This window comes from Nipponia nippon, unplaced genomic scaffold (assembly GCF_047370975.1).
Source record: "Nipponia nippon isolate SJK-2023a ecotype South Korea unplaced genomic scaffold, ASM4737097v1 scaffold_5, whole genome shotgun sequence".
NCBI classification, from domain to species: domain Eukaryota; kingdom Metazoa; phylum Chordata; class Aves; order Pelecaniformes; family Threskiornithidae; genus Nipponia; species Nipponia nippon.
The window spans coordinates 84,519,214-84,531,403 of NW_028262369.1; the positions used below are offsets into that span (position 1 = coordinate 84,519,214).

At 46.3% G+C, this 12,190-nt stretch overlaps 1 protein-coding gene across 10 annotated transcripts in view; it reads left to right on the forward strand.

Annotated features, from left to right (window-relative positions):
- The window catches only part of BIN1 (bridging integrator 1), a 100,514-nt gene that overhangs the window by 35,875 nt on the left and 52,449 nt on the right, over positions 1–12,190 (forward strand). For all 10 annotated transcript variants that reach the window (XM_087731990.1, XM_087731983.1, XM_087731984.1 and 7 more), the window contains exon 2: positions 8,734–8,814. In XM_087731990.1, coding sequence (XP_087588116.1) covers positions 8,734–8,814 — 81 coding nt within the window. The remainder of the gene's footprint in view (positions 1–8,733; positions 8,815–12,190) is intronic.

Genomic DNA, 12,190 nt, shown 5'->3' on the forward strand with positions numbered 1-12,190 from the left:
CTCAGAGATGTTGGTCTTGCTGAGACAGGGAGTGGGGTCAGCAGATATTATTGCAGATGCTGAGAGTAGTAGAAACAGAGGAAGAGGAAACCTGGCTAATGACAATCACCCTGGGCTTTTTCCTAGTGCAGATGAATTGGGGTTCTGGCCCCATGTTCAAGAGGGCTTTATCTTGGGCACGGGGCTCTACCCAGGGGCATGGCAATTTTGACATGCAAAGCAAGACAGCAGTTCTCCTAGCATGAGCTCCAGATGCAGGAACAGCCCGAGATTTGCTAGACCCATGGTGTGGCAGGAATGTGAATCTTTGGACCTTGGGCACACTTTGCCATTTTGCTACCTCTCTGTTGTGCCACAGGGCCATTCCTTATCTTTAGGCTGTGCGATGGACCTGGGAGACTGACCAATGTGCAGAGATAAAGTACCCAGAGCCTTCTCTCTCCCCTTGCTGGCTGTCCTGGGCTGAACAAGTCTGAGGGTCAGGCCCAATTCTTCTCATTGTGTTTACCTATGCTCTTAGGACACTCAATAATGATGTACAATGTATAACGATGTGCTGTTTGATAACCAGTACCGTGAATGATGCAAATCCCTTGTTCGATAGTCTGCAACTTGAGAAAAGTGTCCCCAAGGGGAGCCAAGCACAGGAGGAAGCATCCTAAGAGTGAAAGATTTCACAAGCTTGCTCCAATTAATCTTCATAATAAATATTGTGAAATAATATAAGCACCTTTACAGAACAGAGAATGCAAATACAAAAGTGATATCCTCCCTGTAGTAGCATTGATTAACATGTTTCTACATGTCTTTGAGATGTTTCAGTGCAGCAGCTAGCTGAATCTTTGCATCCATTTACGGTGCTGCCTCGCCCCATGGGGAGAAACTGGGCACAGTAACTTTGATTTGCTTGAGGTCTTGGGTGAAGCACATGGTGCAGTTAGGGACAGCTTGTCCCCATAGGGCCATCACTACAGGCTTGCACCCTGCAGTTTCTTCAAGGAAAGCCTCTGAGTTTGGATCGAGGATGGCAACTGCTATAGAAGAATCTGTTGCAGCCAAACAATCCTCTTTTTATGCCTCATAGAAAAAGAGGAGTCTTCTGCAGTGTATTTCAAAGGAAAATGCTGAAATAAAGCAGGCATTCTTAGATGAGCATGGTGTAACATGCAGCTTCAGAAGTGGGACAGGTCCTTTGTGTACCCCCTTCTTGGGGATATTACTCACTTAGGACTCAGCCTTAAGGATAAGCTGACCATGGTTCCAAGTCACCAGACTTGAAAGTCCTGCACCTGCTGTGCTTATTTCTACATCTTATCTTAACATCTGGCATGATCAGAAACAGGGGTATATTCTTAAGATGCTAATTTCAGCCTGGTAAAAGTTGTTGCCGTGAACTCCCTCTGAGCCCATTATGGGGAAGCAGGTTTCTCCAGGAAATAATTCAGAATGAAAAAGTGGAGCTCCTGCTTTTTTTCCCTGTTGACTACAGAGTGAGGGAGAAGAATGAACCTTGTAAGGCAACCCAGTGTGACCACACTGAGTCACGTTAAACTCGATAGGTGTGTCCTGAAGGTGCAGGTCGTGGTGAGGCTGCTCTTTAGTAGCTGTCAGAGGCAGATATTTAAATGAGTTGAGCCCTCAAGGCAAAGCAGCGTGACTCTTGCTCCTACAGAAATTTTGCAATATAGTGCCATTTAGGGAAGGTGGCAGGGACTTGTGTTTCTTTGATGATAGGCTATACGTGCCGTTATTATCTAGTCACACTTGGATGTGTGTTACACTTCTGACTGTGATATGAAGGAAGGAGTGAGGTCTTTTGGGGGAGGATATTTGGAGACAAAGTGATTGACTTTCTGTTGCTGTCGTCTTCAGGATTTGGGAAGACTAGCTTTGGAAGGGCCTTACAAGGTCCATCCCCTATGTGGATTGGGATCAGTCCGGCTTAAATCACACTTGAGATGCTTATCTAACTTTCAAAGAAGTCTTTCATTAGCAAAGGATCTTCATGCAATCTATTCTAATGATTTAAATTCTTCACTGTTAGCATATTTTTGGGGGATGTTCTGAGACTTCAACATTGCAATGTGATCAGAAAATTACGTTTTTAGTTGTTTGGGGGTTTTTCCCTAGTCAGATTGGGTTTTAGAATATGGCTAAGCATGCAAACTTTCACATACTTTAATTAGAGGGACACCTGTGAAAATCAAACTCAATGTATTTTGAGCTGAGCACTCAGAACTGGTCATCTTGTCTCTCTGTGCCTCTCTTTCCCATTTACCAGCTGGGGATGCCAGGGATAGATTTGGTGACTCTGTGACATGCTGAACAAACACTCCTCTTTACAGCTGGATGGATGTGACATTGGGCATGGATTTTCCAGGTCATTCAGGAAGTCTCTAACAAAATGCGGTATTGAACCCTGATTTCCCAACTCTTAGCCCAGTGATTAGCGCTGTCTTTGCAGGATCTATTGAACCTTGTCAGCAAGTGAGAAGCAAACAAGAACCGCTCTGTCTGTGCCAAGGGCGACATTGCCCTTTCCCATCTTCCAGTGATCCAAGGATCTTGCTGATTGCTCAGCCATGGGAATGATTTTCTCAATTTAAAATGAAGCGCTAATGTTTGGAGTTTCTTCCTCTCCACCCCCATCCTCCTTTGTCCAGTTGTTTCAAAGAAAGACTTAATTGTGCCAGGCTTGCATGAGGAAAGCCAGGCTGTCCCCAAAACCAGCCTAGAGGCAGGCGTGGAGGGCAGGAGGATGTGCCCTGCTCCCAGAGAGGGTTGGAGGGGGAGCAGGACTCCCGCTACTGCTCTTGCTTTCCTCCCCGACTCCGAGTGCAAAACCCAAATTATTCCATGCGCACAAATATACTTCACTGAGCAAGTCACGTTTTTATTTGGGCAGAGGAGCAACCAGGCTTAAAAAAGCTTATGAAACTTCCTTTGTTTTTACCTTATTAAGTTATGTGGCTTTGTGCTTTCCATCTGATTTGGACACAATTTTCTTCTTCCCCTCTTCCGAGTCTAATGTCTTCCATGGAAGAATAGGCAGCAGCCTGAGATCAAAGATTTATTTGTTCTGTTGCTAGTCAACCCATTGGCACATGCCAATTTGTTGCAATTCAAAATTAGTCACAGTGTTTACTGGCTCTCTGCCCAGTTGGTAGTTGGAGATAATGCACTGGAGTTGGTAGATACAGCGAAAGTCAGAGGCATCATTTGTGAGGGGTAGAGAGGTCAGGATATGGAACGATTTAGGAGCATTAGGCCTATCTCAGTAAGATGTAACCGCGTCCTCGTCTCTGATACAGTGGGGAGTAAGATGTGGACCTGCAGGGCTCATGTTGTGCCTGCTCTGGCTGTGGGCTTGATGACTCTCCCTTCGTCAGGGCTGGACCACTCTCAATTCAGATGTTTCAGATGCAGATTTAGCTCTGTTTGGGATCCACAAACTGCATTTATTTTTTGCCTTCCTACTCATCACCTGCATTCTCAAAATGGGTCTTTGGTCTGGGTGACCCATATGCCATGAAAAGTAGAGTTTTATTAGGTTACTGGTTCACATAATGGGTCTATATGGTGAGAACATCTGGATTACGAGTCTATATGGTGAGAATATTTGGGTTTTCAGGGCTTTTGTTGTGGCATTCGTATTTCAGAAGAGAGTGAAGGAAGGTGCTGAGTGAGAACTGTCCATGCTTTAAGCAGCTGGTGTTTATTTCTGTATTGGAAAACATAAACGTGAATCTGTTACAGTTGCTTTTTAGAGCAAAGCAGAAGTGCATCTTAGTTGGTTGATACTGCTTCTTGATGCTAGCTGCTGCTACACTGCTGGCAAGTGTTTGTCCTTAATGGTGATTGCTGTTCTACATCAGAGAGTTTGGTGGTCACAGGGCTGATGTCCAGATCTCAATTTCCTTCATGCCCAGTGCTCAAAGCAGAGCATGGGAGACCCTGTGCTAAGCAGTGCAGGGGTTTGCCCTTTGGGAATGCTTCCTCCTGTACACCTGGAAAAAAGAGGGTAAACTGCAGCCAGATGAGATGCTTCCTTTTGAGTCCTACAAAACTGTGGCATTTAGGTAATGGTCAGTCATCCTGTGAATCTTAGTCTTGCTTTTAAGAAAAACCTGCAGCTCGGATTTCCCTAAGCAAACTTTCCATTTTTCTGGGAAAAGTTGCTGGTTTTAAAGGCTATTTCATGCCTTTACTTCTTTGACCATTGCTAGCAGAATGCCAGATCTCTGATACAGAGGATTTCCAGATTCCTCTGTTACTTCTTCTGTGTTATCTCACTTCTTGAAGTATATCAATTCAAAGCTTCCTGCAAATAGTTCTGCCTGCAACAGCAGATTATAAATGCATCCATGATATGAGAGGAATGTGATCATTTACTTATTTGTTAATAGCATCTTGCCTCCTAGGATCTTAAAGTGCTTTTAAAACTTCAGTCAAACTCTGAATCTCCTTGTTCCTTGTTGCTTGTATTCAAATGCAGGGAAAACTGAGGCTCCATGGGTGGAACTTGGCTCTGTTCGGAGATGCTGCAGTAGTTGGTTGTGGTCCTAGTTTATGAGAGATGCAGAGCACCTGCAGATCTAGCTAATTGTTGGAAGAGACCTGGTTTCTGAGCAGCACTGGAAAATGGTGTTTAAGTGTCCAAAGATGTCCGGTGCCTGAGGACAAAAATGTTGGCTGGGATGATATCCCCATCCTGTCATAGTGAATCCATAGTGAGCCAAGACTGGAACCCACAGCAACACTGGAGCTCCCTCTGAAATCCATCCCATGAGGTGTTTTGTGGGATTCATACAAAGTATTCCCTCCTTCACCCTAGGTTGCACTGTCTTGAAATGGTCCCTATCCCTATGCAGGGCCAGGACTTCCCAGGTCAAGGGCAGACCAAGGAGCCTTGCCATGGTTGCTTCTTAATCTTTTAAATGCCAGATCCATGCCCAGTGTGGTTTGCCTCCAGACAGCAGCTGACAGATCACGCCATCTCTGATCCGCCCTGAGATTTGGGAGCCGCAGCGGGGTCCTGACTCTTACCCTGGTAAATCTGCTCCATTAATAGCTATCGGAGCCTGAAGTTTCCATCCGAACTTTATCTGGCTTTGCAGCAAGCTGGAGGATTAAAGACCGTCGCAGGGGAAGGGAGGGAGCAGCCATGGCTCACCCGGAATAGCCTGACCTATGACGGCACGTACCAGCCTGGGGAGGGGAGTTGTCCTGTGAGCTCACGGGTTGTTAGCAGTGAGCATAGACATGCCTGCAGTCACCAGCACACCCAGAGCCATCTGCTCCATCCCTGGCTGGTTTAGGGGGTCCAGAGGGATTTGTTAGTACAGCTTGCCTGTACGGCTCTTTGATGGGAGAGCTGGGAGCAGGCTTGAGGGCCAGCCTTGTGGAGCCATCATTTTATGCTGCTCAAATAACCTTATGGTTTGACCTCTGGGCTGTTTGTATGAGGCAGATCTGTTTTTGAGGGAGAGCGATATGAGAAGATAACCCCTGCCCTACTCAGCCCGGGTCTGTTGTCTCTCCACTGGGTTGTAGCAAGTAATAAAGGGATCAGAGCAGGCTGTACGGCTGGGACTCACCTGTAGGGCCAGCAGGCATGAAGCACAAGCCTTCATCTACTGGATGGGGGAGGAGTGTAGGAGGCAAGAGCAGTTTTTTCGGTGTAGCCAGGGATTAATTTCTCACAGCCTCTCTCTGTAACTGGTTTTGTTTTCCTTGCCTTGTTTCTCTGCTGGTGTTCCCGAGTCCTCTGTTTTACTCGCCCCCTGTCACTACCATGGAAAAATGCAGGGTTTCTTATTACTTCCTCCCCCCTCATTCAGACATGCTCCTCAGCTGAGCATTGCTGTTGCAGCAGGAATTTTTTCCATAGAGATAGGCTGTGAGTTAGAGCCCTTTCCAGTGCCCAGCGTTTTGCAGGACTTGTGCAGAGCACCTCAGCATAGCGGAACAAGATCTTCCCAACTGGCTGGATGACCCTGGCCTCAGTGTGCTTGTCCCCAGAGGAGCAGTGGATGTGCAGGTTAACTTCTTGGACATGTGGGAAGCAGGCATGTGACCACCACAATGAATAGTCTGTGAGTGCTGCTCAGTGTTTTACACCAGGAAGCACTGAGACCGTTCTAAACCTTTGACCCTGGTGACATACTCCAGATTCCTCCCAGCTAAATGGTCTCCTTCCCTCCCCTCCAGGCCTGAAGGCATCGCATCTCCTGACTAGCCAGACAGATGCATTGCCCCATAAAAAGCTCCTTTGTATCCCCAGCAATTCTATTGATCTGCACATTGGGAACATCATTCTGCTTTGGAATTTGCAGTTTTCAAGCTTTATCGTTATCGGTAATGGGTGCTACCTGCTCTTGGGTGTTACAGCTCTTTGGACATCTAGGAAGTCACCCAGCAGGTGGGAAATCCATGTTCCATGTGTCTAGAAGCCTAGGGGAGTACAGCTGACACTGGGCCTTTTGAGAAGCATCCTTTCTGGAAAAGGTTCACCATACCACCTGATAAGAAGGATGAGGCCATACTGAATCCTTCTCTCCTGCTGGCATGGCAGAGAAATGTGTAGCCTCAGCAGCAGCGTTGCTGTGGCATGTACTCCCCTTCACTGGGCAGATGAGCAAAGGAGGCACCAGTGGCTGATGTACAGGACTCTGCCTGTCCAGCCAATGTTGCTGCTTCTGCTGTCCAAGAAGCTCTTCTGTGCCAAGGGTTTGAGAGGAAGAAGGGAATATTCAGGCTCTCTGTGTCCTGCTGCGTAGACAGGTTTATCAAGCACATTAGGAGCTTGTAGTTGCAGTGTTTGCTGATGTCGCTTGAGCTGTAGAAAGTTGTGCTTCTAACTCTGGAGGTTTTCGGCTCAGCTCTTGGTCACAAAGAGGGCAGTCTTCATCTGTATGTGTGTCCTTTCCCCCCCTTCGCTGACACTTGAATACGTCAGCGATTCCTGGAGGTGAAGAGAGGCTGTTGAACAGAGGGAGAATGAAAAACAGTGATTCCCTCCTAGACATTCAATCCCAGCCTAAATAAGGGGACTTATGAGCCAGGTGCTGAGTGACTGCACTGATTTATCATGTCTCGCACTAGAGTCAGTTATTGCGGTCAGGGGTGAGCTGGGAATATGCGTGCTTATATGGGGGAGCGGGGAACTGAGATTAGCCAAATAGACATAATATAAATGTCCTCTATCTTGGTTGTGTAAAAAGATGGGAGTGGGCCAGTAGGTGCATTGGCAGTTGGACTAGATGGTTGTTGTAGTTCATGAAAGTCTGATTCCTGCCCTGCAGGGGAAAAATCCTCTTTATGTTCTCTGAGAAGATCTGTGGGTAGTAAAGGGAGCTGGAGGAAGCTGGTTTGGGTGGCTGCCATGGCTACCTGGCAGTCCCTCAGAGCGACTGGGCTGGAGACACTTACTAGTGGCCTTCCTGTAGACCTGATGGCAGTAACATGCACCTGCTTTTCCACCTTGACCCTCTTCTCTCCAAGAGGAGCTGAACGTGATGGCTGAGACCTGTGGCTAAAGGACTGCTGTGTTCAGCAGAGCAACAGAGACTTCAGCTTTCCAGTGCTTTCTGGGCAGTCAGGCTCTTGCCAGCCAGGGCTCCGTTGCTTTTTGAAGTGTTCCCTCAGCACCTTTTCTAGCCCACCTCTGGCTCCCTAGAACCTCCTGTGACTGAGGACTGGGTGGGCTTTTCTCTGTTTTTACTGGCCCTGCGAGCCAAGGCTTTTTTAAATTATTTTTATTTTTTTTTTCCACGGTCAGGTTTTATTTTCGATTAACAAAGATGATGTAATCGAGCCTAACCAGCTGTAGTTTGCATCCTTGTCTCCCTGCTGCTGGAGTTGCTTGGGGCATGGCAAATAACTGCTGCCCTCCTCCACAGCTGCAGTTTGCCCAGCCCTGTTGTGATGGACCTACCTTCCTGCCCAGAAAATGAAATGCTTTGTTGAAAGCCTGGGAGCGATCCACTTAGCTGCATGGAGAGATCATTAAGAGAGAAGTGTGATAAGGGAAGTAGTCTGATAAGGACTTTTTTACAGGCTGTGGGGAGCTGTGCTGTGCAGGGTGGCAGTGAGAGGAACAGCGCTGGCTGCTGACACTCTCAGACGTGACACTTGGTCTGAGTGTCACATAGATTCATGGTGTAAGGTCCCCAGTTGCTCTCACAGTCAGCTCCTGCCAAGCATGTGCATGGTGAGAGAAGGTGGAAAGAAGGTGTGACTTTCACTGCTCCAGCCACCTTCTCTCTCTAAGGAGGTCTCTGCATGGCTTTCCGTGTTTGAGGACAGTCCAGCTGTTCTGGGAGCAAAAAACCCCACCCTGTCTGGACCAGAGACTAGCGTTAAATCAGGATAAGTGTAACCACACAACACAAGGCATATTAGGGATGTGGTTTGTTTCTTGCTGGTCCAGGAGATAAACTGGGTTGCTATTGCCTTGTCTGCAAAAAGCATTAGACCAGCAAAGGACAAACCTCAGTCGTGCTCTTTGGTACAGCAAAGTATAAGATGTCTGAGTTCATCCTGATTCATCTGTAAGTCTTTTTTCAAACTACGACTGTGTGCAGAAATATTCCAGAAATTGAATGCAAGAATAAGGGAGACTTTTTAACTTTCCTTCTTTCAGCCTCATGAGCAAAAACTTGCAACTGTTTCTTTGTCTCTGCTTTGCTATATCTGTGTTTGAAGTCTCCTATCTTTCTCCTCTTTCTGCAGGTCCTTCAGAAGCTTGGGAAAGCAGATGAGACAAAAGATGAGCAGTTTGAACAGTGCGTGCAGAATTTCAACAAACAGCTGGTAAGATAATTGGCGATATGTAATTACACCCTTCGTTTCAGTATTAGCTTCCAGTCATCTGCTGCAATATGCAATTAAAGTCCATTAAATTAAATGATGCCATAGGCCTATTGAAGTGACCCATAACTCGTAGCTGTTCACTTATGAGAAATGACACTGTGTCTTCCAGTGTCCCTATCACAGAGTCAATGAGAGTGTATGCTGAAAAATAATACTTGTTCTAGACCCATGTTTAGGAAAAGAAATAGCTCAGCCAGAACACTTCCTTCAGTTAGCAGCTGCTTTGTAATGTAATTTTTCCTGCTGGGCTGGAAGCAGAGACATAGGAGCAACATTGTGTCTCTGAAAGATGGATAGGATGGGAAACAGACTAGAAAGCAAAAATAAAATGGAACAAGGCAGATTCAGTTTCCTAAGTGCAGTGGAGGGCAGAAGAGACAAAGAAAGCAAACGGTGAAAAGGGAACATCCTTCCATGGCTAAGATCTAAATCTGACTTCCTCCTCATCCTTGCACAATCACCCTGTCAGGCCTGAGTCATTATTCTTTCGCGTGTCGGCTTCATCCCTCTATTTTAGTGCACAAAAATATTTTAACAGTGTAGCAATTTTCCCCCACCCTTCTACTGAAACAGCAATCGGTTTATATCTTGAACTGGGTGTGGTTTTTTGTTTGTGTGTGTATATATATATATATATAAAATATATATATTTTATCTGGAGCTTACAGCCACCCAAGGGAGGAGAAATCATCTCTTACTCCAGGAGATTTGCACTGTAGTGCTTGGTGTTAAGGAAAGTGTTGTTTCTGTTTCGTGGCAGGAAATGCATGCCACACCAAAGCTCAGGTGGTGCTGAAGAAATCTTTTAGCCCCTTTGTGTCCTGACATATTTAGGACCTTTTTCTGGACCTGTTGTGGCAGCTGCATCTAGTTTGTTAAGACTCACCAGATGTGGTTATGTGTCACAAAACCAGCTGAGAAGGGATTTGCCACAGCTGAATATAATGAAAATCTTTCAGTCTGACTGACTTATGTCTAACTGGAGCTGACTCCAGATTCCTGGAGACTAATGCTCATTCTCTTGGCAGTGATAGTAGCTGTTGCTCCAGAAGTTCATGCAACATCTCTCTAGCATGTCCACCAACGATATCCTCTTGTACACAGAGGAATACAGTTTGGCAATCAGAAAACAGCCTTTTTAAAGGAGAAATACTGAAAAACTCAAATCCAAACTTCTTGATCTGGCTGTCTGGGATGGCTTTTCAGTTTCCAAAGCCATGAGTTCCAGTGGTGCACTGAGAAGCCTGTTAAAGCAGCACTGCCTCTGTACCCCTTACAGCTGAATTTATTTTCTTGTCTTGCAGGGGCAGGCCATGAACTAAATTCTCCAAATAATTTATCAAAGGAGCTGGAGGCTGCTCTGCATTTGCTGCTTGGGGTCTGTTGATTTTGCTTTGACCCTCAGTTTCCCTATTACTAAAATAAATGCAAACAATGCCTGTTTTACAGGGCTAACCATAAATGTGAGTTAGCTGGATTGTTAGGATAGCCAGGGCTGAGGAGTTATTATGATGCCAAGCAGATTGGGGAAAAAACTGCAACTCTATGTGTGTATAGACACACTTGTTTTTATTTTTATATGTATGATATCTGTGTGTAGTATAGCTATGTGTGAGATTTCTCTGGTCTTTCCTTACAAAGGCTGCTCCAGTGGGAAACGTAAGTCTGGAGGAAAGCTGATCTTTTGCTGCAGGCTTGTGACAGAACAGCTATCCTGTGGAACTGGCTGGGGTGTGACCAGGCAGTGGCCTTGTTTGCTGCTTGATTAGAGGCTCCTCTGACGCTAATGACTGTGTTGGGCCACTTTGACACATGTTCCCATGTGTGGGCTGTCGATGAATGGAGAGCAGGTCTAAAAATCACTTATTCATTTTCAGCCAAGGCGTCTTGTGGTTCTCTCAAATGGTGGTTGGGGGGACGTAAGGGAAAGCATTGCACTTCCCCGCTCTCTGTCCATTCAGGTTCATATAAGAGCACCACTCTCAGGTCTCTGAATGGTAGGAGCTTTTAGCCGAGACAGATGGATTTGCTGAGTGACAAATGAGCTGGACATAACCATGCTTCTGCAGGGCTACAGGGTTCGCCTGCGTCTCTTGAACACTTGACAAGCAGCACAACTGGCCCCCATATTATTCCCTCATGACAGATTATCTTTGGCAATTAACCTCCCAAGAAGTTCATTAGAAGGCTCCCCTCTCCTTCCCTTGCCCAGTGTCACTTGTGTTCAGGCACTGGCACAAGGGTCTGTCCTGGAAATTGTCCTCACAGACCTGGGAGCAAGAGGCCTGCTGCAAAGGTGCAACAGCCCCTGCCCGAGGTGTGGCAGGCTTTGGCTTTTCTTCCCCTGTGTTTGAAATACTTGCTGGAGAGACAGAGAGTGGGAGGCTGGTGGCAGCCCTTACACCTGGCACCACAATTGTGTTTCTGCCTGACAGAATGGCTGGGCTTTGGTACCCTTCATGAGCTGTCACTTGTGTGGAAGTTCTGGGTTCGCTTACAGTGTTTCACACCAAACGCATGACAGACAAGCTGCTGCTGGCACGGGCTGCATCCGTCTCTGCCCATACCCCACAGTGTTTGGCACAGCCTCCACCTGCAGGGCAGTCAGCGTGGACTTAATCTTTGCTCTTGAGGCGTAGGTTTGGCTGTGGGCCATTATAGTCAGTAGCTCAGAGAGAGACTTTCTGTCCAGGCAAGAACCCTTCGTGCCCAGCAGCTTCCATTTCAGCCCTATGTAGCAAAACAACTTTAACAGCTTGGCTGGTACCCCAGGATGGGAGCTTCTCACCAGTTGTTCATGCTTTGTGTCTTAACAGCTCTGAAGTTTTGCTGAGTGGGGGCTCATCTGGAACTGTTGTTTCAATGCTCCCTCCGCCCCCGCTTTACAATTCCATAGTCTGCTCTTCCAGCCCTATATTGATCTAATCTGGAACAGGACATTACCTGTCCCTCTCAGGTGTAGAACATCCCTGCTGATAATAATCATTCCTATCAGAGCTGCAAAACCAGGGAGGTTATGTAAAGAAGGGGTCACAGTCTCGTGTTAGGATGAAAGAATTTCTTTTGAAGATTGGGGGGGAAAAGGGTTTTAGGAAACCTGTCTACTACCAAGAAACAGCTCTATGGAAAATCACATACTTAGATAGTGCTCAGTGAAAGGTATTGTAAATAACAACCCTCCAACAAAACAAGAAAGCACAAAAAGAAACGAAACCATTCTTGTGTTTTAATTTAACAGAGCTATAAGTAATAGGTGGTTCATTAGATCTTTGGAGAGAGAGTTCTTCCAGCCTCCCAAGCATAGCACTTCTATTTT